The sequence below is a fragment of the Syngnathus floridae genome, chromosome 16 (genome assembly GCF_059516105.1).
Source record: "Syngnathus floridae isolate MCC-2025c chromosome 16, RoL_Sflo_1.0, whole genome shotgun sequence".
In the NCBI taxonomy this organism is placed as follows: Eukaryota; Metazoa; Chordata; class Actinopteri; order Syngnathiformes; family Syngnathidae; genus Syngnathus; species Syngnathus floridae.
The window spans coordinates 10,259,349-10,285,362 of record NC_142428.1 but is presented as its reverse complement, the minus strand read 5'-3'; the positions used below and the strand labels follow the sequence as shown (position 1 = coordinate 10,285,362).

Below are 26,014 nucleotides of genomic sequence, written 5' to 3'. Positions count from 1 at the left end.
CACTCCGCATATCATGTACATGGAGACATGTTGTATACGACAAAAATAAAAACGTTGCGAGTTTGTGTCTGTGTCCGTGTCGTCGTGCCCATCTAGACATGCGTTACAACCGCAGTTGTGTGCAAGCAATGTGCTTGCATAGCTGCAAAATTGTACGTGCATTATTGTGTTGCAGTTGCGTACCTGTGTACATGTCCACCAGAGAGTCTCTGAGTTCTTTGCTTGGTGTCCATGTTGACTGTTCGGAACTCTCTGGACTTCTGTGGGGAAAAAGGAGAAAAGTAAAAATATACTATGAGCAATCTGACGCTGATGCAAAGAAATTAAAGAGTAATATTTCTCCTGATGATGCCTCAAGTCAGATAATTGAATGTTTGCCTCCACTTTGCGCTTGCTGTCTGTGTTAAGGTCAGTGTCATCTTTGAACAAATGAATCCTGTTTTACGTCTGAGTGTGAACATCTGCTCAGGGCAGAGGCGGTTATATTCTGGTCTGATGCAGGGCTGGAGGCCACCTCAGTCATCAAAAGTACAAACTATTTGGTGATAAAGCAAATCCAACAGGATTTTTTTTTTTATTTCAACACAAAAAGCGCATGTGCAGACCTAATTCAAAAGAAGGGGACGCAAAACATTTTTGGCGTGTTGGGAGGAAAACGAAAGATGACGATTTTGAATCCAAACTTTTGGAGTGAGACTGAATGCGCGTAATAAGTATTGCTAATACTTACAGGACTGTCTAAGAAAATTAGAATATTGTGATAAAGTTGTTTTTATTTTATGTAATGCAATTAAAAAAACAAAAATGTCATACATTCTGGATTCATTACAAATCAACTGAAATATTGCAAGCCTTTCATTATTTTAATATTGCTGATTATGGCTTACAGCTAAGAAAACTCAAAAATCCTATCTCAAAATATTAGAATATTTCCTCAGACCAAGTAAAAAAAAAAAGATTTATAACAGCAAAACAAAATCAAACATTTGAAAATGTCCATTAATGCACTCAGTACTTGGTTGGGAATCCTACTGCACGGATTACTGCATCAATGCGGCGTGGCATGGAGGCAATCCGCCTGTGGCATTGCTGAGGTGTTATGGATGCCCAGGATGTTTCAATAGCGGCCCTTAGCTCATTTGCATGGTTAGGTCTGGTGTCTTTCAGCTGCTTCTTCACAATACCCCACAAATTCTCTATGGAGTTCAGGTCAGGGGAATTGGCAGGCCAATCGAGGACAGTAATGCCATGGTCAGTACACCATTAACTGGTGTTTTTGGCACTGTGGGCAGGTGCCAGATCATGCTGGAAAATGAAAATCATCTCCATAGAGCTTTTCAGCAGGCGGAAGCATGTAGTGCTCTAAAATCTGCATTTACTTTGGATTTGATGAAACACAGTGGACCAACACCATTAGCTGACATGGCTCCCCAAACCATCGCTGACTGTGGGAATTTCACACTGGATTTCAAGCAACTTGGATTTTGCTCCTCTCCAGCCTTTCTCCAGATTCTGGCACCTTGACTTCCAAATGAAATACAAAACTTGCTTTGGTCTGAAAAGAGGACTTTGGACCACTCTGCAACTGTCCAGTGTTTCTTATCCATAGCCAAGTCGGACGCTTCTTCCGTTGTCTTGAGTTCAGAAGTGGCTTGACCATGGGAATACGGCTATTGTAGCCCATTTCCCGGACACGTCTGTGAACAGTGGCTTTTGATACCTGGACTCCAGCTTCAGTCCACTGTCTTTGAAGCTCCCCCAAATTCTGGAAGCGACTCTTCTTCACAATGCTGTTAAGGCTGCGGTCATCTCTCTTGGTTGTGCAGCGTTACCTGCCACATTTCCCCCTTCCAACAGACTTTTTGTGGTTGTGCTTTGAAACTGCACTCTGTGAACAGCTTGCTCTTTGAGAAATTTCTTTTTGCGTCTTACCCTCCTGATGGAGGGTGTCAATGATGGTCCTCTGGACAGCAGTCAGATCAGCAGTCTTCCCCATACTTGTGATTTAGTTTACTGAACCAAGCTGAGTGTTTTTCAAGGCTCAGGAAACCCTTGCAGGTGTTTCGAGTTCGACGATTCAAGTGATTAGTTGAATACCCTACTAGTATACTTTTTCATGATATTCTAATATTTTGAGATCGATAGTTGAGTTTTCTTAAGCTGTATGCCATAATCAGCATTACCGTATTTTCTGGACTATAAGTCGCTCCGGAATATAAGTCGCACCAGCCATAAAATGTCTCAAAAAGTGAAAAAAAACATATATAAGTCGCTCCGGAGTATAAGTCGCATTTTGGGGGGCAATTTATTCGACAAAATCCCACACCAAAAACAGTCATGAACGAACAACAACAGGCTAAACGATAGCAACAACAGGCTAAACGATAGGTATGCTAACGTGACAAACACAAACAAAGGGCTGAGAACGGGCCTGACGTAACATAGAGTGATTAAGGACAACTATTAAATGAATAACATGTTTATAAAACCATTGGTGTCACTCCAATTCATTAAATCCATCGATCGTCCGATACGATAGCAACAGGCTAAACGATAGGTATGCTAACGTGACAAACACAAACAAGGAGCTGAGAACGGGCCTGACGTAACATATAGAGTAATTTAGGACAACTATTACATAAATAACATGTTCATAAAACCATCGGTGTCACTCCAATTAATTGAATCCATCGATCATTCGATAGATAGCAACAGGCTAAACGATAGGTATGCTAACGTGACAAACACAAACGAAGAGCTGAGAATGGGCCTGACGTAACATATAGAGTTATTAAAGAAAACGATTACATGAATAATACGTTTATAAAATCATCGGTGTCACTCCAATTCATTAAATCCATCAATGGTTCTTTGTCAACAATGGGTGCGCGCGGCTGAGGGCGCTTGCACTTCAAAATATTCCACAGTCTCATATAGCGATAGATAAACTATATTTCAAATAACTATAATATAAGCAATAATATTATCAAACCATCCGTGCACTTTAAATCCATTAAATCCATCGATCAAATTCCTCGTCCTTTGTCAACATCGCCGCGCGTGCGCCCTGACGTCAGCCTCGTCTTTATTCCACAGATCTAGTATATGACTATATTGTAGCGTTAACAAAGTACAAGGAAAGACGTGGGTTTGGTAAACGGCTCTTTATTTAACAAAACAAACTTCCAAGCGTGTGGCGGCGTGGACTTCCAGCCACCGATGTGGAAGAGAGCTCCATACAATAGGACAGGGCGTGCGTAATGGCCATATCCGAGCCCCATGCACCGTCTGCGGACAGCCACTCGGCCGAGCGCCGGCCCCCGACTCAGTAGAGTAGGAGCGGACGCGCGTAAGAGCCATAATAGTTTTTCAAACCTTTTATGTCCCTCCAAATCCTTAATTCCTTCAAACTCTTTGTCCTCCGTGTCACTTAGAAATGATCACCGCTAATGATGCCGGTAGTCCTTACGTGGGTACGTTTGTCCTTTATGTAAAAAACAGCCGCGCCGCGCCGTGCCACTGACGTCACTTGAAATAGTAATCTCTTGGTACATCACGGTTCTCCAAACTTTCTTTCTGCTGCTCGATTACTGTTTTAAGCTGCATATTTTACAACTTGAAGTTTGTAACGTGCAAAGTATGAGTTTCTTTTTGGTGCCATTTTTCTTAAGCCCACCCAGTTGACGAGTCACAGCCAACGGTGAAATTTAGAGCGCCCTCATCCAGTTTCCTCTGAAAATATAATTTTTTTCAGATGTAGTTTTTTGTTTTGTTTATTTGGTTGTTTTATCAAAGTCAAAGTCTGCTTTATTGTCGATTTTTTTTCATATACCAAGACACACAAAGAGATTGAAATTACGTTCCCACTATCCCACTATATGCATACAAGCAACACAAAAAGAACCAAGAAGCCACAAACAATGAATAAATAAACAAATACTAATAAATAATAATAATAAATATAAGAGGAGCAAAAATGGAGCAAGTGTACATACAGCAGGCAGTGGACTTGGATATGGTGCTTTATAGTGTTAATATCTTTGATGTTTTCTCTATTTTTTATGTTTTGAATATGTCCAAGATAAAGATATAAAAGCATGTGAAGTGATCAACTATACTAAAAATAACATGGGAAGTGGTCAACTATACTTGTAAGAAAATGATGTCTTAATGATCAAGTAAAAATTTGTGAAAACAAAACCATATATAAGTCGCTCCTGAGTATAAGTCGCCCCCCCACCCAAACTGAAAAAAAACGCGACTTATAGTCCGGAAATTACGGTAAAATAATAAAAGGCTTGCAATATTTCAGTTGATTTGCAATGAATCCAGAATGTATGACATTTTTGTTTTTTTAATTGCATTACAGAAAATATCACAAATATCACAATATTCAGTCCTGTATATGCAAACCCATGTAGATGCACTCACATCTGACGTTAGCAAAGTGCTAACGGCATCGCTTGGCGACCTAATGAGTGTCAAACGACCAATTGTGGAAATCTTACTGGCGGAGCAGCTGCAGCTGGGGGTGACATCTTTCTTTTGGTTTTCTGCACCGCCAGTTGAACGTCCGCCACTTTAACCCGAGACGCCATCCACGACAACAGACGTCGCTACGGCAACACGCACACCGGCTGAAATATTGATGAGCTCACCAGATCAGCCGCCAATCATGCCAACAATTTTTGTTTATGGGTCAAAAGAATGCAAGACAATGAACGGATGACTGTCTTCATGTGTTTATTTGTTCATCAATTCCTTGTTTGCATGATTGGTCACTGTGGTGGTCGTCCAGCAGCTTGTCAAGCAATTTGACATTCACGCGGTGCTTCATGACAAAGCGACCATTCAGATGGAAGACAGGAATGTCCCACTTGTACTTGTCTCGCCAAACTTGGTTCTCCGGATGACTGATGTCCACCTGCTGCAGGACAAACTGGATTGCGCGCAGGCCACAAACATCAGGGACCAGTCATTCATTTATTCAGAGTTATTTGTGACCTCTCACTTTGTGCTTGAGGGGCTGCAGAGCTTCTTTGGCTTCGTCGCACAGAGGACACGGATCCTACAAACAAAACAGCGGCGGTTAGCATTCGAACACCAGCATCCTTCACTCTTGAATAAACGTTAGCAAGCTACCACGTTAAAATTCAAAACAAAGCTATAATATTTTGTTTTTAACACTCAACAGACTAGCAACACTTCCAAAATAAACTGTTAGCATTAACATGTTCTTGCTGCTTCATAAACTGTTAGCATTAGCAAACAATCTCTCATTTATCCCATTGATGACTCGAGTAGTCGACACAACCGAGCTGGTCAATTTACGGGCCGTTAAAGGGAGTGACTGCATTTGGATTATGGGACAAGCTATTTTATTATTCGTGAGTGTGTTACCACGGATTTATAAAAGAATGTTCTTTTGTTGGGCGTGTTAGCATTAGCATGCATATTACCTTGGAGTACAGTGTGAGAACAGGTAAGCTGTTGTGACAGTACCACCTGACACGTGTCACAGGCGTAATCTGTGACACGCGTTGCAGCTTAAACATTAGCATCTGGGAGGAAAAAAAGAAAAAAAAGAAAATAGTTGCTAACCTGATTGGGTCACATCACCTTCGGTCACAGTAGCCGGCCAATCGCAGAGCAGGAGGGCCCAGATCACCCAATAAGCATTTCGAGTATGCGTTGAGTCTTGACCCACTGATAACATCATTACCGAGCTCATCTTATTGATGACGTCAAAGTAATAACAAGTCTCCCAAGCATCCCAGCATGCACTGCACACAGTGTTCTTGAAGGTCACAACAGAAGTGCCTTTGTTGACGCTTAGTTGTTCATTACGTTTTACATATTTTTATACAAACAAGTGCTGTTTGCAAAATGTTCATAAGTAAACCCACCTCTAGTATTTTTTTTCTCTCCTGGGAAAGAAGGGGTGCCTGACTGAGAAAATAATTAAGTACTGTAATGTATGGAAATTTCTATGGTACCTGAAGTACACACACAGTTAACGCTCGCGAGTATAAGAAATGTTAAGGTGTTTTGGACGACGAGAAGGGTGATAGTTAATGGCCATCGGTGTATGTGAAGTTGCGTGCTGGATATATTAAAACCGTGTTCTTGGGAACCTAGAGATTTATTTGTTTGATGTCAGCAAAACATCACATGGTGTCAGAAGTGACGCGACTGGAAAAACTCGATTAAGATGTCGAAGTTTAGTCCACTGGAGGAGTTCAAGTTCACGAGCCCAGGAGAGTGGCCGGAGTGGAAACAGAGATTTTCGTGCTTTCGGACGGCGACGAAGCTGAACAAGGAGGACGGCGGGGTCCCAGTCAGTTCGCTCATTTACGCCATGGGACGTGGGGCGGAGAAAATATTCAGCTCCTTCGGGTTTGAGGAAGAACTACATAAAAAAAGACTACGACGTCGTGCTAAGGAAGTTTGATGATTACTTCATTCCAAGATGGAACTTAATACACGAACGAGCCTGCTTTTTTATCAGCGAAGTCAGCTGGCCGGGGAAAAGGCAGAAGCATACATCAGAGTTTTATTCGATTTGGCGGAGAACTGTGAGTTCGGCGACAAGAGAGATGAACACATCCGGGATAAACTAGTTGTTGGCATTCGAGATAAGGAATTATCTCAGATGTTTCAGGTCAAGGCAGACCTGACGCTATCACAAGTCATCCAGCAGGTGCGTCAAGCTGAGGAGGTGGCAATACAAATTGGCCTCCAGTCCCAGCTACCGGACATACAAGTGGCTCATGTTGACGGTAGTTGGAGGACGACGCAGCAAAAGGCACAGTAAAGACCACAAGGTGGCGCCACAGGCCAGAAAAGGGACAAGAGCTGTGGCAGGTGTGGCACTCAGCATAAGGAAAAAGGAAAATGTCCTGCTTACAGACGTACATGTCGAGAGTGCAAGAAAAGAGGACATTGGCCACGAATGTGTCATACTAAAGAAGTGAACGACGTCACTGAGAACACGGGACAGTTCCAGTTTTTGGGTGAGGTCAGCAAGGAGGCCAACTCAGACAATTGGACTGTTACCCTTGAAATAGAGAAGATGCCACTTTCATTTAAAATTGATACAGGGGCTGATGTGACTGTTATAAATGAAGTGAAGCTCCCCACATCCCTGAAATTAAATAAAGCAGAGAGACCATTTGTCGGTCCAGGCGGGTGGCTCAGATGTAGGGGGTGGTTCACAGCCAAAACAGTATACAAGGGTAAAGAATACACTTTTCCTGTGTATGTAATGAAAGGTAACTGCTGTAGTCTGCTCAGCCAGCGAGAAGCTGTGGAAATGGGTCTCGTTCAAAGAGTAGACCAAGTGAAGACCTATTAAAGACGGAACCTGTGAAAATCATACTAAATGAGGATGCACAGCCTTATGCAGTCCATTGTGCAAGATGAGTACCACTGCCACTAGTACCGCTAGTGAAAAAGGAGCTACACCGACTTGAAACAGAAGGCATCATAGAGAAGGTAACAGAGCCTACAGAGTGGTGTGCTGCCATGGTTCCAGTCCTAAAGGCAAATAAAAAGGAGGTTCGATGTTGTGCAGATTTGAGAAAATTGAATTGAGCCGTAAAGCGTGAAACGTATGTGCTGCTAACAGTCGAGGAAATTATGCCAAGGCTCTCAGGTTCAAAGGTGTTCTCGTTATTGGATGCTGCAAGTGGGTTTTATCAGATCCCATTGGATGAGGAAAGCTGCAAACTAACCACCTTCATTACGCCATTTGGCAGGTACGCCTTTCGAAGACTCCCGTTTGGGATAACAAGTGCTCCCGAAATTTTCCAACGGAAAATGGCAGAGACCCTGCAGGGGTTAGATGAAACTGAAGTCTACATGGATGACATCCTTGTTCATGGTGAAACCGAGGAGGTCCATGACAGACGTCTGGAGCAGGTTCTGAAGAGGATTGAGGAATCAGGTCTTAAATTAAACAAAGCCAAGTGCAAGTTTAAACAGCGGCAGATTTGTTTTCTGGGACACGTTTTCGATGAGAATGGTGTCAGACCTGATCGGAAAAGAATAGCTGGCATTAATAACTTTCCACAACCTCAAAATGTGTCAGAGCTCAAGAGGTTCTTGGGAATGGTGAACTACGTGGCCATGTTCATCCCAAACTTATCCACCAGAGGTCAACCACTGTATGGGCTGCTCAAAGGGACAGTTGAATGGCAGTGGGGGCCCGTGCAACAGTCAGCCTTCCAAATTTGAAGATGGCTTTAACGTCAGCACCTGTACTCATCTTGCATGATGCAACCAGTGGTGTCAGCCGATGCCAGCAGTTATGGGCTGGGTGCAGTTCTGCTTCAACAACAAGGTGAGGATTGGAAACCTGTTGCATATTGTTCCAGGACACTCAGAGATGCTGAAACGCAATGCACACAAGCCCTTAGTACCACTCATGAACAGCAAAGACTTGGATAACGTTTCCATAAGATGTCAGAGGCTTCTCATGAGATTGATGTGATTTAATGCAGAAGCTGTATATGCTCCGGGAAAAACACTAGTTGTGGCAGACGCTCTTTCCAGAGGCCCTATTCAAGGTGAGGGTGATGATACATACAATGATGATGTTGCTGCACACGTTGACTCCATCTTGAGGTATCTCCTAGCTACCCCACAAAGAATGGAAGAGATAAAAGAACACACGGCTGAGGACTCCCACCTTCAGCTGGTGAAAGAGTTTATAAAAAGGGGGTGGCATGAGTATGAGAAGCAGGTACCGGAGTCACTGAAAGAATTTTACCAAGTGAGAGGAGAACTGCCACTGGTAGAAGGACTAGTCACCAGAGGAAATCGTATTGTTATTCCCAAATCAATGAGGAATGAGATCTTAGACAAGATTCATGATGGGCACCAAGGGTTGGTAAAATGTAGAGAAAGAGCTAATCAGTCAGTATGGTGGCCGAGAATCTCACAGGACATCAAGACAAACGTAATTCAATGTAACTTTTGCAGAGAAAACAGAGCTACACAGAGAAAAGAGCCTTTAATGCCAAGTGAGTTATCATCCAGGCCTTGGCAAAAGGTAGGCATAGATCTGTGTGAGCATAGGAAGCAGTCATATTTGGTAGTGACTGACTACTATTCAAGGTACATTGTGATTTTACATGTGCCGTTGATCACAAGCAAGCAAGTCATTGGTAAGCTGAAAGCCATATTTGCACGCTATGGTATTCCAGAAGTGTTAGTTAACGATAATGGACGTCAATTAGTGTCAGAGGAGTTCAGGCAGTTCAGTAAAGAATATGACTTTATCCATTTGACATCTAGTCCACATTATGCTCAAACTAATGGACAGACAGATCCCATTGCATGAGGAAAGCTGCAAACTGACCACTTTCATTACGCCATTTGGGAGGTACGCCTTTTGAAGCCTCCCATTTGGGATAACAAGTGCTCCCGGAATTTGTGCAGGTAGCAAAAGCTATTCTTAAACAGGAAAATCCTTTCCTGGCCTTGATGACATACAGAGCTACACCATCATCATCCACGGGAGCGAGTCCTGCTGAGCTGCTGATGGGTCGAAAGATCAGAACAACTCTTCCAACCTTGTCCATGAACCTAGATCCAGGATGGCTGGACAAAGACAAAGTTCGACGAAGGGATGCAGCTGCTAAGCAAATGCAAGTTTATTACTACAACCGCAGAAATGGAGTGAGGAATATTCCGCAGCTGAGTCCAGGGGACAAGGTCCTCATGAAACTGGATGATGAGAGACAATGGACAACCCCAGGTACGGTGGTACAAGCCAGCTCTACTCCAAGGTCCTACTTGGTGGAGTCTACTGATGGAGGACAGTATAGACGGAACAGACGTCATCCACAGAAAGCACCTACATTATCTTCGGATAATGACAGGCTTCCACAACAATTCACAGCTGAAGGGACTGGTGACTTTGGGACAGATGTGAGTATGAATCCTAGCCAGGTAGAGACACCTGCCACTGGATCATCTGTCTCACCCACTCGAGAGACGGTCACCATCACTCGTTCAGGAAGAGTGAGTAAAACAGCCAACAGACTGGATTTATGAGAACATTGTTGATGTGAGAAAAATGATTGATTGAAAATATGTTTTGAAACATTTTTTCCAGAATATGAAAAGGAAATGGTTACATTTATCTGCTCTGGACTTAAACTCGACATAAGTAATAGGATTGATTTAGATGCATGGAGTAAGTCGAGGGATTTTAGTTATAGAGTCTGTACTGAAAGCATGTTATGACTTTAAAAGGGGGAGATGTAATACATGGAAATTTCTATGGTACCTGAAGTACACACACAGTTAACTCTAGCGAGTATAAGAAATGTTACGGTGTTTTGGACGACGAGAAGGGTGATAGTTAATGGCAGTCGGTGTATGTGAAGTTGCATGCTGGATATATTAAAACTGTGTTCTTGGGAACCTACAGATTTATTTGTTTGATGCCAGCAAAACATCATGAGAACTATAATTTAGAATATCAAATAAAATGCTTGAGGGTCTTAACTGGGACTACATGAGTTTCAAAGAGGGCGAGACTACACGAGCCCCGGTGAAGTGCAGTCTGTTATATGGAACGGTCCAAACAAAATGGTGCCTCCCTCGTTTACCTCGGAAACAGCACAAAATAACCGGATGTTGAGGATGGTAGACTTTACAAGTGGGCGTCCCGTCTTAATTTAAAATCATTAAATTATCAACGAGTCCCACTTTGTCTATAGAGATGAAACAAACGTTGTCTTCAAAAACAAAATATAAGATGTATAATGTCGCCTCCTTGTATAATTTGTTGTTAGCTTGTTTACTCACGTACAAACTGTCCAAGTTAATTCAACTCACCGGAGTACAGCAGCGATGGAGACAATTCGTCAACCTTTTGAATTCAAACCAACAAGAAGAATGGAAATTTGAAGAATGGAATTTTTGAAGAATGGAAATTAGTTGATTTGGAGCAGCACAAATGGAAACGTCTACTAGCAACAATAGATTACATACTTTGCAATCACGTCTAGTTTCTTCTTCTACAGCTGCCGTCAATTCTTCGTATTTGCTCAGCTTCGGGCGCATGGTCGCTACCTGCTGGACGGGAGGAAGGCGACAATCATTGGCGTTTCCCTCGTCAGTGGAAGCAGTGTATTGTTCGAGCCCCCACCCCCTCCCGTATGCAATTGTTTTTACTGAAAATTTCCAGCACTTTTCATTGCATCTTTCCATCTGATTTAATGAATTCATTACTTTTAATGCTATGAGCTAATTTAATGGGAATGTATTTTCAGTTGCCTTACATGGATACGTACATGTCAAATTTAAAAGACTTTCAGTTTTGTTGTATTTGAAGTCCATAATTCCAATTCAATTTGCCATAATTTTAATTCATGTGCCAAACTGACTTTTAATTCCTTGTTTTCCCAAGTTTTACTGTATTAAACTAATTCCACAATACTTTAATTCCATGCCTCAGTTTTCAGTAACTGTAGGACTTAAACATTAAAATCATGAAGCATTCCTACTACATGCTTCCATTATTTTAATTGACTTTTACCCGCATCTTTTGTTTTAATTTAATTTGATGACATTGATACAAATCATATCTTAAATTTCATCTCTTGATACCTTTCATTTGTTTCAATATTAATCTAAATCCACATCGTGAGTATTTTAATTCCATGTGATGTTTCCATGACTCAATTTTAACAATCGGAATCCCTCAGTGACTTTAATTCCATGTTGCAATAAATTTCCAATTCAAATTTTCAATTCCATGGTTTGTCTTACTTGAATCTCATGATTTGAATTAAAAAAAATGTCCACCACATTTCAATCTAATTTCAAATCCAAGCGCCAGATATTTCAATGCCATGTTTCCAAAACTTTGAATGCCACATTTCATTATGAAACTAGTTTTCCATCTGATGATTCCATATTGAGATGATTTGAGCTCTAGTTTGAATTCCACGTTTCCTGAACTGCTCCTTCCAAATACTGCAGACGACTTAAATGAGGTATAGATTGAACACTGTCAAACAAACGTCATTGTTTATCAGATTTGGAATTGCACTCCATGAAAACGCACTGCGGAAACAGAAGGAAATAAAGGAGTGCTTGCAATGGAATTTCCTTTATTCCCGTTATCGACCACAAAAACAACACTTACACGTCTTTCCTTTGAATCACATTCGTGGAGTGAACAATCCTATGGAAGAAGTCAGCGGGGGCACGGCGGAACGTCCACACGTTTGACTTCCATGTTCAGGTCCACCTCCACACGTTTGGCGTCGGCGCGACTCGCCGATGTGACACAACTTTCCTCAGCTCCTGCCGTCGATTTCCCAGTATGCCTTGCCAAACAGGAAGTCAAGCTTGATGCACAGCATCAATAACTAGCAGCAACCGCGACGGCCTCACAAGAGTCATCGCCGCGGTTATGTGGTGCCTCACACGTGCACAAATGCACGCAAACATGCAGCCAATCAGAAGAAGAAGACACGCCCTTCCGCCATTGGGCGCCTGGACGGGGTTCCTCTCCCGTTGCCGCCGGGTGGGTGTGTCCGAGTCGCACGGCACGATCATGGATCAGGAAGGTCAGAAGTATCCACAGTAACCTAACAACACACAATACCATGTGGATATCAAAAGTCAAGTGCCATCTTTTGGTGATAAAGTTAAAAAAAAAAAAAAAAAAAAGACCACGAGAAATCATTTGCTTTCTTCCTGTGACATACAACCTTTACATAGCAATTGGAAAATAAAGTTTTCTGACCAGGGAGATAGATGTGAAATAACGTAGTTGCACATGTGTGCACACCCTCACCTGAGAGTGCGGCTCTGTTTTTCAAATGAACCAATCACATTTAAAGTCATGCATTGCGGTGGGTGTGTCGCACCTTAATGAAGATGGTGTCGTCCTTGGTGTAGCTGGCCGACTCCAAGACACTCTGGGAGACGAAGAGCGGACACCCGGAGGCGATGTTCATCTCGGCAGCGGGACGGCGGAAGCTGCTGCTGTTTGGGTCCGGCTTGAAGGCGTCCACCAGGTGCTTGCGCGCTGGACCCTGGTCCATCAGCATCAGGGTCACCTGACGCATGCGACATGATAATCGATAATCACGAGCTTGATGCAGTAGTGTTCAAATAGCTGCAAAACCCACGGCGAGTGATGCTAACCATTAGCATACCAATGGCGTTTAGGATTATTTGTCAGCATTAAGCCATTAAAGCTATGTGGCAGATGAAATAAAAAAAAAAAATAGCTCAAAGCCTGCTTTGGAAGAATTGTTCACGATCTGCCAAGCTGTCACTGGAATTGACTTGACTAGACCAGCGCTCGAATCACCAAATATTTGTCCCCCACGTAGCGACACTACCTTCTGTTTGAACGGCCACGGCAGGAGTGCGTCATACTCGCCACGCATGACCACGAAGAAGAGCGACAGGTGCGTGCCCTTGCCCATGCCGTCGCCGTTCAGGTAGACGCGGGCACACATCTTGTAGCCAAAGTATCCTGTGTAGAAGGGCTGCGAGTAGAGCGACAGAGTCTTGGCCGCCACCGCTTCCTGTTTCCGACGCTTGTAGTCACGGATCTTCCAGATGAGCGTCCCGTTGTAGCTGGCTGTCTCCAGCACCTGGAAGCGAAGGTCCATGTCGGCCAGACGGATGTCGTGAACGCTCAGCATGTCGCCCTGCCGATTCTGTTGCGTCTCCAGCGAGGCTGCACGCAAACACACGCCTGTGTCACAAACCACTTTAGCATGCCCGCTTTTGTGTCCGAGTCGCAGTTTGTCGGCCGGTGCCTACCGAGGGTGACGCTTCCTGCAGGGGAGCGTCCTCCCTGCTCCAGCACGCCCAGCCTGGCACGAACGGCGTCCAACGACAGGCGGACCTTGTCCAGCTCGTCCCGCAGCGAGGCCAGAGAACGCAGCTCCAGCTCCACTTCCAGAAGCTTCTCGGAGTGGGTGCTCATCACCTTCTACAAAGACAGGCGCCGAGAGAGGGCATGCTGGGCTCAATGAAAACGTGACAGATGGAGCGACGTCGTAGGTGCTGCTAAGCTTTATGACGTGCTAAGCCTTAGTCATCCGGTCCATGTTTGGTGTGGTGCTCACCATATCACCAAACAGCACAGTAACTACTTCTTGGTTGACTGGATGTAGTTTTCACATGGGGAGACAGCTATGATTTCTAGATCAACTCGCAAACATGTCATTTGCTACTTTAGTGGAAATATGTGTCACTGAAATCCTTGTAGAGCTGCGTATGTGCATGTGTTTGTGCATGCTCGTGTGTGTGTGTGTGTGTGCCGACCTGCATGGAGGCCACCTTTTGTTCCATGTGTCTGTGTTTGTCCCTCAGCTCGCCGTTGTGCTTCTCAGCCTCGGAAAGACGGGAACTCACGAGAGGGACGGCTTTGCGCTTGTCCATCAACTCGGCCTTCACCTCCTCCACCTACACACGTGCAGACGATGCGTACGAGATATGGACATGTGGCCAAAGACACGAGCAGATTCAGACGTGTGCGCATGAAGTATCCTTCATTGTAAAGATGAAGATGAGGATGATGCCGAAGATGCCACCTTGCTTTCCAGGGAGATGTTCTTGAGCATCATCATCCTCAGGTGCTCAGCGGCACACGTGGCTTCGTGTTGTCGGACCTCCGGACTCAGCGCCTGCGCATGCACACGCAGGCTTTTAATCAACAGCAGCAGGGTAGGTACAAAACAAGATGGCGACGGAGGTGGAATTACCTTGTACATGCAACCATAGCGCTGGAAGGGGCAGCTGACCTGAGCTTTGGGACACTCATGCTGGTGACTGGCCAGCTGGCAAAACCCCCCACACACACATCAGTATACGAACGGATGCACACAGGTCCAGCGGCGGGAGTAACGCGACTGCTCAAAATTGGTGTTAGACTCAACTCAAAACAGAGAGTAGAACATTGTGTATTTAACCAAAGTTACATTCAAGAAAGGCTGCTAGATCAGTGCTAACACGCAATGCAAAGCGCTATTGACAGGCTGACAAAATTAGCATAAATGATTGGAGTAATTCTAAGCTTGACAGTAACACGTGCAGATGGCATTCAACAATACTTCTGGGCGTATATTCTTTATCCTCAGCAAAAAACAACTCATTATTACTTATTATTATTACTTATTAGCTTAATGTCACATCTTCTTTATTGATTCATCAACAAATCTACTGTAATTGTGCTGTACATGTTGTACTGCTCCTTGTGGCCAAGACGCATACAGCAAACAAAGAAACCTCCATCCATCCATTTTCTGTACCGCTTGTCCCCACGGGGGTCGCGGGCATGCTGGAGCCTATCCCAGCAGTCATCGGGCGGTAGGCGGGGGACACCCTGAATCTGTAGCCAGCCAATCGCAGGGCACACAGAGACGAACAACCATCCGCACTCACGCCTACGGGTAATTTCTCTCTCTCTCTCTTGGTCGTCCTCAGACGAGCTTCCATAGCAGAAGCTATTCATTGCGCATTAATAATGACTGTGGGGCGCAGCTCCTCACAGCACGGGTAATTTTGAGTGCTCAATTTATATATATATATATATATATATATATATATATATATATATATATATATATATATATATATATATATATATATATATATATATATATATATATATATATATATATATATATATATATATAGTGTGTAAGTTGGTTCCTGCGAAATGTGATCCCTTGGCTGAAAATCTTTTTGAAGTGGCCATATGGGTGATGGGTTGGTCTCCGAGAACTTATGATAAAACAGGGGGGAATTGTTAGATAAATTGTATATATATGTTATCATGCGTTCCCTAATAAGTACTTATTACTAAAATTATTGCGCAGAATGCTTGCTGTTTCGCCTTGCAGACGTCCACCAGTTCACAACAAGTCAAACGATGCTGTCTGGAGCTTCCTGACCTTCTACACCTCTGGGAATCCAAGAAAGCTGCTGATAGCTCAATCCATTTTGTTGATGTCTGCACATGGCATTTTGTCCTTGCACTCCTTTCTCATGGCGTCCTGTCTGTGACTACTTGTTTCACGTAACATTTTGTCATGACGTCTTGTCTGTGACTACTTGTTTCACACAGCATTTTGTCCTTGCGCTCTTTTGTTTCTCATGACGTCTTGTGAGTACTTGTTTCACATAGCATTTTGTCCTTGCGCTCTTTTTTGTTTCTCATGAGACTAGGCCATGCTTTCCCCCCCACCTGTTAGGGGCTAGTCTCACATTGTGGGTAAGGCATCCCAAAATAAAAAGAGCGAGGGGTGTGACAGATCTTTAGTGTAGTCGGACTGCTGTAAGTCTGGTTGCACTCCTCGCGAGAAAAGACTCAACATTCTGCCTCACTGGTTTTGTCTGCTGATCCTTTTGCTGATTTTGAACCTGACAGATATATATATATATATATATATATATATATATATATATATATATAAAAACTTTTTCCTCACCCCCCGTGGGTGGTATCTTTTTCCCTTCAAGCTCGGGTCCTCTACCAGAGGCCTGGGAGCTTGAGGGTTCTACGCAGTATCTTTGCTGTTCCTAGTACTGCACTTTTCTGGACTGAGATGTCAGATGTTTTTCCTGGGATCTGTTTGAGCCACTCCTCCAGTTTGGGGGTTACTGCCCCTAGTGCTCCAATGACCACAGGTACCACTGAAGTCTTAACTCTCCAGGTCTTCTCCAGCTCTTCTCTGAGCCCTTGATATTTCTCAAGTTTCTCATGTTCCTTTTTCCTAATGTTACCATCATTTGGGATGGCTATGTCAACCACAACGGCTTTCCTCTGCTCTTTGTCCACTACCACAATGTCCGGTTGGTTCGCCATTACCATTCTGTCTGTCTGGATCTGGAAGTCCCAGAGGATCTTGGCTTGGTCATTCTCTACCACCTACCACCTATATATATATATATATATATATATATATATATATATATATATATATAATTATATATATAATTAATCGGACCAAATTAAGCTCCCTGCACACTGAGGTCCACTTGAATTTTGGAAAGTCCTTTAGGATCTTAAAAATATTTTCTAAATTTAAGCGAGCGCTCTGTTACAATAATGCGCGGTGCAGTTGCGCGGCTGGCGCGATCGGACAAAATTAAGCTCCCTGCGCACCGAGGTCCACTTCGGACGCGGACGGAGGGGGGGATGGGGGGGAGCTACCGGTGTATTCGGCCATCCACGGACGGGGGGGGGGGGTGCTACCGGTGTATTCGGCCATCCGCTGACGGGGGGCGTGACAATGTCATAGCAGCTCTGCCGAACCCCTGAAGCCGACTCACCGAACCCCTGAGGTTCGATCCAACCCAGGTTCAGAACCACTGCTCTACAGTGACTACTTAACATTGGATCAAAGTGTCATTTCTTCAGTGTTGTCCCATGACAAGATATACCGTATTTTCCGCACTATTAGGCGCACTTATAAACTTAAAATTTACTCAAAAAATCACTGTGTCTAATGCAGAGCGCCTTATATATGGAGCAATTGATGAATTTGTTGATCCATACCGGTTGTACACAGCATTCTGCCAAAATGTTTCAGTACTTTTTAGTACGACTAGTAAATTAAAAGGTCGCATCGCTTCCCAGCATTATGGCAACCGTGGTCAGGGGGCGTCACTGAATAGCTGTTGTACCCGCAAAGCTATTTCATTTCAAAATAGGCTGTTCCGTTAATGTTTTCGAGTATGTTTACGGATCAACATCCAACGGAATCATAAATAAGCAGCACCAATGTGTCAAATCAGTCTTTAGTTGAGTCCGATCATTTTTATGGGAGAGAGTTTGAGAAACGTGATTGTTTACAGGGGGCCGCCATGACACTTTGCTGAGGCTCATGGGGAGTCTGCGAGCTGAGGCTCATGGGAGTTTGCGGGTGGCTAATGCTATAATGATAGCTGCTATATGCACGAGGCTATTTCATTTCAAAATAGGCTGCTCCGTTAATGTTTCAAGTAAATTTACAGATCGATATGGAAGGGAAACATAAGTAAGCAGTACCAATGTGTTAGATTGAACTTTACTTCACTGGTTTCTTTTATATCAAACAAATTATTTTTGTTTCTGCGGAAGAAACCGCCGAAACATGTCAGGTAATGAACCTAAAATAATTTGTTTGATATAAAAGAAAGCGGAAGAAACCGCCGAAACATGTCAGGTAATGAACCTAAAATAATTTGTTTGATATAAAAGAAACCAGTAAAGTGATTGAAAAAAGGAAAAACAAGATGAACTTAGTACAACTAGATTGAACTTTAGTCGGTTTCGATCACTTTTATAGGAGATAGTTTGAGAAACGCGATTGTTTACTGAGGGCTCATTGGTTATTGGCTAGTGGATGCATACCGCAACCCTCGTCAACCTCAGTTTGTTGCAGTATAGCTTCTATTTTATGCTCCTTTTAATCCGGTGCGCCTTATATATGAAATAATTTCTAAAATAAATTAAATGAGGGTGCACCTTATAATCCAGTGCGCCTTATGGTGCGAAAAATACGGTAATTAAAACATTGCAGAAATGAGAGGTGTGTACTAGACTGTCTCCGAAAATTAGAATATTGTGATAAAGTTCTTTATTTTCTGTAATGCAATTAAAAAAACAAAAATGTCATATATTCTGGATTCATTGCAAATCAACTGAAATATTGCAAGGCTTTTATTATTTTAATATTGCTGATTATGGCATACAGCTTAAGAAAACTCAAATATCCTATCTCAAAATATTAGAATATCATGAAAAAGTAAACTAGTAGGGTATTCAACTAATCACTTGAATTGTCTAATTAACTCGAAACACCTGCAAGGGTTTCCTGAGCCTTGAAAAACACACAGCTTGGTTCAGTAAACTAAATCACAAGTATGGGGAAGACTGCTGACCTGACTGCTGTCCAGAGGACCATCATTGACACCCTCCATAAGGAGGGTAAGAAACAAAAAGAAATGTCTCAAAGAGCAAGCTGTTCACAGAGTGCAGTTTCAAAGCACATCCACTAAAAGTCTGTTGGAAGGGGGAAATGTGGCAGGAAACGCTGCACAACCAAGAGAGATGACCGCAGCCTTAACAGCATTGTGAAGAAGAGTCGCTTCCAGAATTTGGGGGAGCTTCAAAGAGTCAAGTAGGTATCAAGATATCAAAAGCCACTGTTCACAGACGTGTCCGGGAAATGGCCTACAATAGCCGTATTCCCATTGTCAAGCCATTTCTGAAGCGTCTGACTTGGGCTATGGAAAAGAAGCACTGGACAGTTGCAGAGTGGTCCAAAGTCCTCTTTTCAGACGAAAGCAAGTTTAGTATTTCATTTGGAAGTCAAGGCGCCAGAGTCTGGAGAAAGGCTGGAGAGGAGCAAAATCCAAGTTGCTTGAAATCCAGTGTGAAGTTCCCACAGTCAGCGATGGTTTGGGGAGCCATGTCAGCTAATGGTGTTGTTTCATCAAATCCAAAGTTAATGCAGATTTTAAAACACTACATGCATCCGTCTGCTGAAAAGCTCTATGGAGATGATGATTTCATTTTCCAGCATGATCTGGCACCTGCCCACAGTGCCAAAACCATCAGTAAATGGTGTACTGACCATGGCATTACTGTCCTCGATTGGCCTGCCAATTCTCCTGACCTGAACCCCATAGAGAATTTGTGGGGTATTGTGAAGAAGAAGCTGAAAGACACCAGACCCAACAATGCAAATGAGCTAAAGGCCGCTATTGAAGCATCCCGGGCATCCATTACACCTCAGCAATGCCACAGGTTGATTGCCTCCATGCCACGCCACATTGATGCAGTAATCCGTATAAAAAGATTCCAGACCAAGTACTGAGTGCATTAATGGACATTTTCAAATGTTTGATTTTGTTTTGCTGTTATAATCTTTTTTTTTTACTTGGTCTGAGGAAATATTCTAATATTTTGAGATAAGATATTTCAGTTTTCTTAAGCTGTATGCCATACTCAGCAATATTAAAATAATAAAAGGCTTGCAATATTTCAGTTGATTTGTAAGGAATCCAGAATGTATGACATTTTCGTTTTTTTAATTGCATTACAGAAAATGAAGAACTTTATCACAATATTCAAATTTTCTGAGACAGTCCTGTATATATATACATATATATATATATATATATATATATATATATATATATATATATATATATATATATATATATATATATATATATATATGTGTGTGTATGGCATGCCGTTCAGGAAATTAATATTTGAATATATTGAATGAACCTTGAATATATTGAATGAACTTCGGAATATATTGAATGAACCTTGAATATATTGAATGAACTTCGGAATATATTGAATGAACTTCGGAATATATTGAATGAACCTTGAATATATTGAATGAACCTTGAATATATTGAATGAACTTCGGAATATATTGAATGAACTTCGGAATATATTGAATGAACTTCGGAATATATTGAATGAACCTTGAATATATTGAACGAACCTTGAATATATTGAATGAACTTCAGAATATATTGAATGAATTTCGGAATATATTGAATGAACTTTGGAATATATTGAATGAACCTTGAATATATTGAATGAACCTTGAATATATTGAATGAATTTCGGAATATATTGAATGAATTTCGGAATATATTGAATGAATTTCGGAATATATTGAATGAAACTTGACTGACGTCATCATTGCTGCCATCTTGTACATGCATTTTGTTGCTGCCGCAATTATGAACCAGTCAGCTCGCAATATCGTGTCAGCTATTCTTAGCAATGATGACATTGTCGATGCACTGGCGAGTGCTTGTACCACCCAAAATCCCCCAGAGACACATGCCCAGCAATATCATGCTTTGGACGAAGAAGTCCAGGGTGCTTTTAATCGGGGCAGACCTGGGCGCACAACAGACCAGGCTTCTGTTAATCATCGCAACCTCAGCTTGCCATCGACCTCACAGCAGTGCCCCACAACAGCCCCCCTGTACAATCTACGCCCGTTCACTAGAAAGGGCACCGCACATTGAGCCGTGAATATGGTCCGTGAAAATATTGTCTGACATTAAACCGCCCCGATTAAAAGCAGCCTGGACTTCTTCGTCCAAAGTATTATATTGCTGGGCATGTGTCTCCGGGGGATTTTGGGTGGTACAAGCACTCGCCAGTGCATTGACAATTTCATCATTGCTAAGAATAGCTGACACGATATTGCGAGCTGACTGGTTCATAATTGCGGCAGCAACGAAATGCATGTACAAGATGGCGGCAATGATGACGTCAGTCAAGTTTCATTCAATATATTCCGAAGTTCATTCAATATATTCCGAAGTTCATTCAATATATTCCGAAATTCATTCAATATATTCAAGGTTCATTCAATATATTCCGAAATTCATTCAATATATTCCAAAATTCATTCAATATATTCCGAAGTTCATTCAATATATTCCGAAATTCATTCAATATATTCCGAAGTTCATTCAATATATTCCGAAGTTCATTCAATATATTCCGAAGTTCATTCAATATATTCCGAAGTTCATTCAATATATTCCAAGGGCACTCAGGGCTAAGGGTGGGCTTCAATGACTATTTTTGTAAAGCCACGCATTTAATACCATGTCAAATAATATATTAGAGTGTAGGTTATGTTCCAATGTATCCACTTCTATCGGTTAAATTGTCAACCGTACATTTCTGACTACGTGCCATGAGTGATCTACGTTATGAACTAGCACAACTCCGGTAGGGCAGGGAAAATGTTATCGATCCGACGTCCAATTGGAACGTCGCCTCACTTTTACGTCCGTGCTCTCAGCAAGGGATCCTATATAAGCCGAACCAGCCAGTGTGAAAGCAGTTGCGTTCATTCTGGTAGATTTTGATCTAAATTAGCCTTGAATAAAGAATAAGCAGTCACATGAATTAACAGAAAAAATGGACAGCCGGACTCGGACTCGGTGGTCAAGAGGCCGGACTCGGACTCGGTGCAAAAATCCGACCAAGTCCACAGCCCTGGTGTGTAACATATGTAGATGTAGCTAAAGTATACATACTGTAAATATGTTTTCAGAACTCTTATTATAACATAAGTTATATTGTAACTAACAAGGTACAAGTGTACATACTGTAAACATGTTTTTAGAAGTCTTTTATTATTGTAAAAGAAAATTGTAACAAGGTACAATACTGTAAATCTGTTTTTAGAACTCTTATTATAACAACTTTTTTTATAACAAGGTACAAGTGTACGTACTGCAGTTCCCTCCCTGCCTTCTGCTGGCGTGCGGGCAACTTCGGTGCCATAATTCATAAATTTTGAATTTTTATTTTGAATTTTTGATTTTTTTGGGGGGGGAAATCTGCAATGTACTGAAGCCGCGATATAAATGAACCCCGATGTAGCGAGGAATTACTGTGTGTGTGTATGTATGTCCTAACCCCACCTCACACTTAGGAGGCTGCAGGTTCGATTCCACCTCCGGCCCTCCCTGTGTAGAGTTTGCATGTTCTCCCCATGTCCACGTGGGTTTCTTCCGAGCACTCTGGTTTTCTCACACATCCCAAAAACAAGCATGGTAGGCCGACTGAGCACTCCTAATTGCCCTTCGGTGTGAGTGCAAGTGCGGACGGTTGTTCATTTCTGTATGCCCTGTGATTGGCTGGCAACCAGTTCAGGGTGTCTCCCGCCTACTGCCCGATGACTGCTAGGATAGGCTCCAGCACGCCCGTGAACCCCGTGGGGACAAGCAGTATAGAAATACACACACACACACACACACACATATATACATACATATATGAAGTATACATATATCTATCTATACCCCCCCCCACACACACACACATACACACACACACACACACACACACACACACACACACACACACAACACGACACGACAAGGAAGCGACTTTTTGTTACCTCGCTCCGTGGCAGCGATGAGAAGGAGCACAGGTTCGGACACGACACCGGGAAGGCTGGGCACACCGTCTCCTTGTGTTTCTTATGCACAAACACACAAAGGACAGGTTCACGCACAGCCGCGATGGGCGACCATTGCTTGTTCGAGCCCTTCAACGCAGCGTCGCCGGCGTTTACCTGCAAGTCGGTGAGCGGCATCTTGGTGAGGCAAAAGTCGCAGGTGCTCTCTCTGTGTTTGCACTTCCAGCTGAGGTGATCGGGAATGTCCTTCCTCATCATCCTCTCCTTGCACTTGCCCAATGGGCACGGCACCTCAAAGAAGGGACACACGTTGGCGTGCTCCTGCGGGCAACAAGGTTGGCAGGCGGTGAGCTGGTGGGCGGGCGCGTCGCTACGGTAACGGCGGAGGGACAGCGCCGGTCTCACGGGCATCTGCTGCAGGCTCATCTGCTCCTGGCAGCCTTTGGCTTCGGCGCGGCAGTACACCTTCAGCGCCAGGATTTCTCGATGGCAGCAAACGTCGCGGAAAATCTGAAACAAAACAGTCGACCGAGGTCGGATTGGCACTATGGGGCGAGGGCAATTCGTATTCATCGATATCAATTACTCATCGATCAATTCATGCGTGCATGCGATCACCTTGTTGTTGAACAGCGGCTCCATGTCGGCCGGACACACAGGGTTGGGACGGCTGCAACGCACACAAGCACACACATGAAGGACAGAGCGAGACACACCCGGTTAGAGACATATATACGCACGCACATGTGCACGCACGCACACACACATACAGACACATTCGCACACACACACACACATTCACACGCACACACACACGCTGCTCCTGTGTGTGCATCTATCACCTGAGTATGTGGGCAATGCAGGTCTGGCAGAAGCGATGACCGCACTCGGTCTGCCTGGGCTGACACAGGACCAGCCGGCAGGACTCGCACAGATATTTCTCTTCGGGGACATCCACAAAGTGATCCGTGAAGCCGCCGTCCAGGGGCATGAAGCCCGCTGGTGCGCCTGAATGCAACACACGTGCACGCATACCAAACGTTGATATCATCCACACATCAGAATAACGTTGAAATCATCCATACGCAATTGTATCCTACGATGTTGTCATAAATACACTTTAGCATGACAACAATGTCGCGGCGGCGCAATGACGTCATGGCGATCACCTTGCGAGGAGTCGCTCGGAGGCCAGGGATTGGCAGGCCGGTTGGGAGGCGGGGTGATGGGAGGAGCCGCAGACAGGGGCGGAATGAGGGAGGGCGCCACCTGCTGGAGGGGAATCTGCACCTCCCTCCCGTCAACGCTGTGTCCGGCTGACATGACCTGGTGTGCGCACACATGCGCACGCACCCCCACACACACGCACGCACGCCCCCCCCCCCCACACACACACACACGCACACAACAATTAAATTCATGCAGGTTAATATACTTAAAATTATTTTACTGATGAGATGCTGACCTATTTGTTAAAACATTGTAAAATATCTATTTAAACATTAAATACAAGATACATAATTAAATGCTCCCACGTAGCGCCAGCAATGTGGTCGTGGACTCCTGATTGTGAGACACTGCGTTAAGGGATCACAAAAGAAGCTGTATTATCTTTGGTTATTTAAAACAAAACAAAAAAACTGGGGATTTGGATAATTTATATTGAACAGCAGCTCAACACGTTTACTGTACTCAATTATTAAAATAGTTGCCGGCTCATTTGATCATCAATTAGTCGATTAGTTTTGACACCTCTAATTTTATCCATTAGATTAGATCCTTTTGACTTTTTAAATTAGTCAGTTAAATCGGCCGATTAAACAGTTATTGCATTTTCAGTCTTTAAAAAAACATAATATGGGCCCTTTAATTCAAGCCTACTCAGTGAGCATAGCAGTATGCAAATAGGTTTTAATTAGGTACTAGTAAGCAAAACGTGACAGTGGGAAAAACGTAAGACAGTCGTTCAACTACTTTATTGTATTACTCGTGAGAACAAAAGGCGTACTCGTACATAGTTATGAGGGAAAGAGGCTGTGGAATAAACGCTCCGACGATGTGCTTTCTTTCCATGGTGCGTCTTGATTTCGATTTGCTCTGAGTTCGATTGATCACGTCTGGGGGCTTCTGTTTACTGGCTGCTGCTCATGCTAACGCGGTTAGCATCCGCGGCTTCTCTTCTCCCATTTCAAGCTCATTGAACGTGGAAAAGACTTCACGCGCAAACTTGGCAGCCCACGACGTGCATGACACCCACGTCACATTCAACCCCAAAAAGAACCAAACGCAAACGAAGGTACGAGCCGCTGTTGTGCCGACTCACATGAATCAGCTCAGCCGCTCCTCGGCGCCTTTCCGGGGGACTCGAACCGCCGACCTGCCGCTCGCCCCCTCATGGTCCACGTCCGAGGCTTCCTCTGCTCTCCTCGTCGCTCTTTTCCTATGCTGGGCCGGGGATTACCGGGAACAGGTTAGGAGCTCCGGCAGCTGCGTCGGGGGCACTGCGGCTAGGGACAGTGCTCGGGTCACTAGTGGAAACCCCCTCCGCCGCTTCCGCCCAGGAAATCCCCCACGATTGCCGCCTCCAGGGGGCGCCGTCCGCCTTTCGATTGCTCGCGCTCGGTGTCTTTTCATGTTTCGTTTTTTTACATTTATTTGTAGATAATGTAATGACAAATGTTTCAATTATTTTGCTCATTTATTTCTATTTCAGTAGTTTTCAAATAAATATTTCTAACCATAGCCATCGCCTGGTGGTGATGTCATTAGGAGACCTTGTGATTGGCTGCAATTGTCATCATTGAGCAAAGCTACTGATCAGGTTGCTTTAATAAAACCACAAGTCCTTTTAGTTCATAAAAAAAATATATCAAGCAAAATGGGGATCCCGTGGCAACAGATGATATCACGCGTCAACACACAAATTAATATTTATCTTGTGTAATATTCTCATATCAAGGCCAGCCCTTGATATGAGAATACTAAACATGATCAATGTTTCTAACCAGGTAACCATGGTGACATCAAAAGGAGACATTCTAATTGGCTACATTTTTTCA

At 43.4% G+C, this 26,014-nt stretch overlaps 2 protein-coding genes across 4 annotated transcripts in view; both read right to left on the bottom strand.

Moving 5' to 3' along the window:
* LOC148385666 (mirror-image polydactyly gene 1 protein-like) overlaps positions 1–10,998 on the bottom strand; it is a 32,370-nt gene extending 21,372 nt beyond the window's left edge. The window contains 5 exon segments of the mRNA XM_088399967.1: positions 184–252; positions 4,783–4,939; positions 5,012–5,068; positions 5,460–5,561; positions 10,849–10,998. Coding sequence (XP_088256093.1) covers positions 184–252; positions 4,783–4,939; positions 5,012–5,068; positions 5,460–5,561 — 385 coding nt within the window. The 5' untranslated portion in view covers positions 10,849–10,998.
* traf3 (TNF receptor-associated factor 3) lies at positions 10,865–25,536 on the bottom strand. 3 transcript variants are annotated; one of them, XR_015863331.1, is made up of 16 exons: positions 25,279–25,536; positions 24,125–24,281; positions 23,798–23,963; positions 23,574–23,625; positions 23,361–23,465; positions 23,112–23,276; positions 22,935–23,015; positions 14,751–14,825; positions 14,580–14,672; positions 14,311–14,451; positions 13,804–13,975; positions 13,374–13,717; positions 12,894–13,085; positions 12,164–12,611; positions 11,005–11,085; positions 10,865–10,882 (listed from the first exon to the last, which is right to left on the bottom strand). XR_015863331.1 is itself a non-coding variant. In XM_088399955.1 (14 exons), the coding sequence occupies exons 2-14, from the start codon at positions 24,276–24,278 to the stop codon at positions 12,576–12,578; spliced, it is 1,776 nt and encodes a 591-aa protein (XP_088256081.1). In that variant the 5' UTR covers positions 24,279–24,281; positions 25,279–25,536; the 3' UTR covers positions 12,112–12,575. The 3 variants fall into 3 exon arrangements, 1 of the variants encoding a protein (XP_088256081.1); XR_015863330.1 differs by having other exon boundaries at positions 10,867–10,882; positions 11,005–11,088; XM_088399955.1 differs by lacking the exons at positions 10,865–10,882; positions 11,005–11,085 and having other exon boundaries at positions 12,112–12,611.
* Positions 25,537–26,014: the final 478 nt, after the last annotated feature.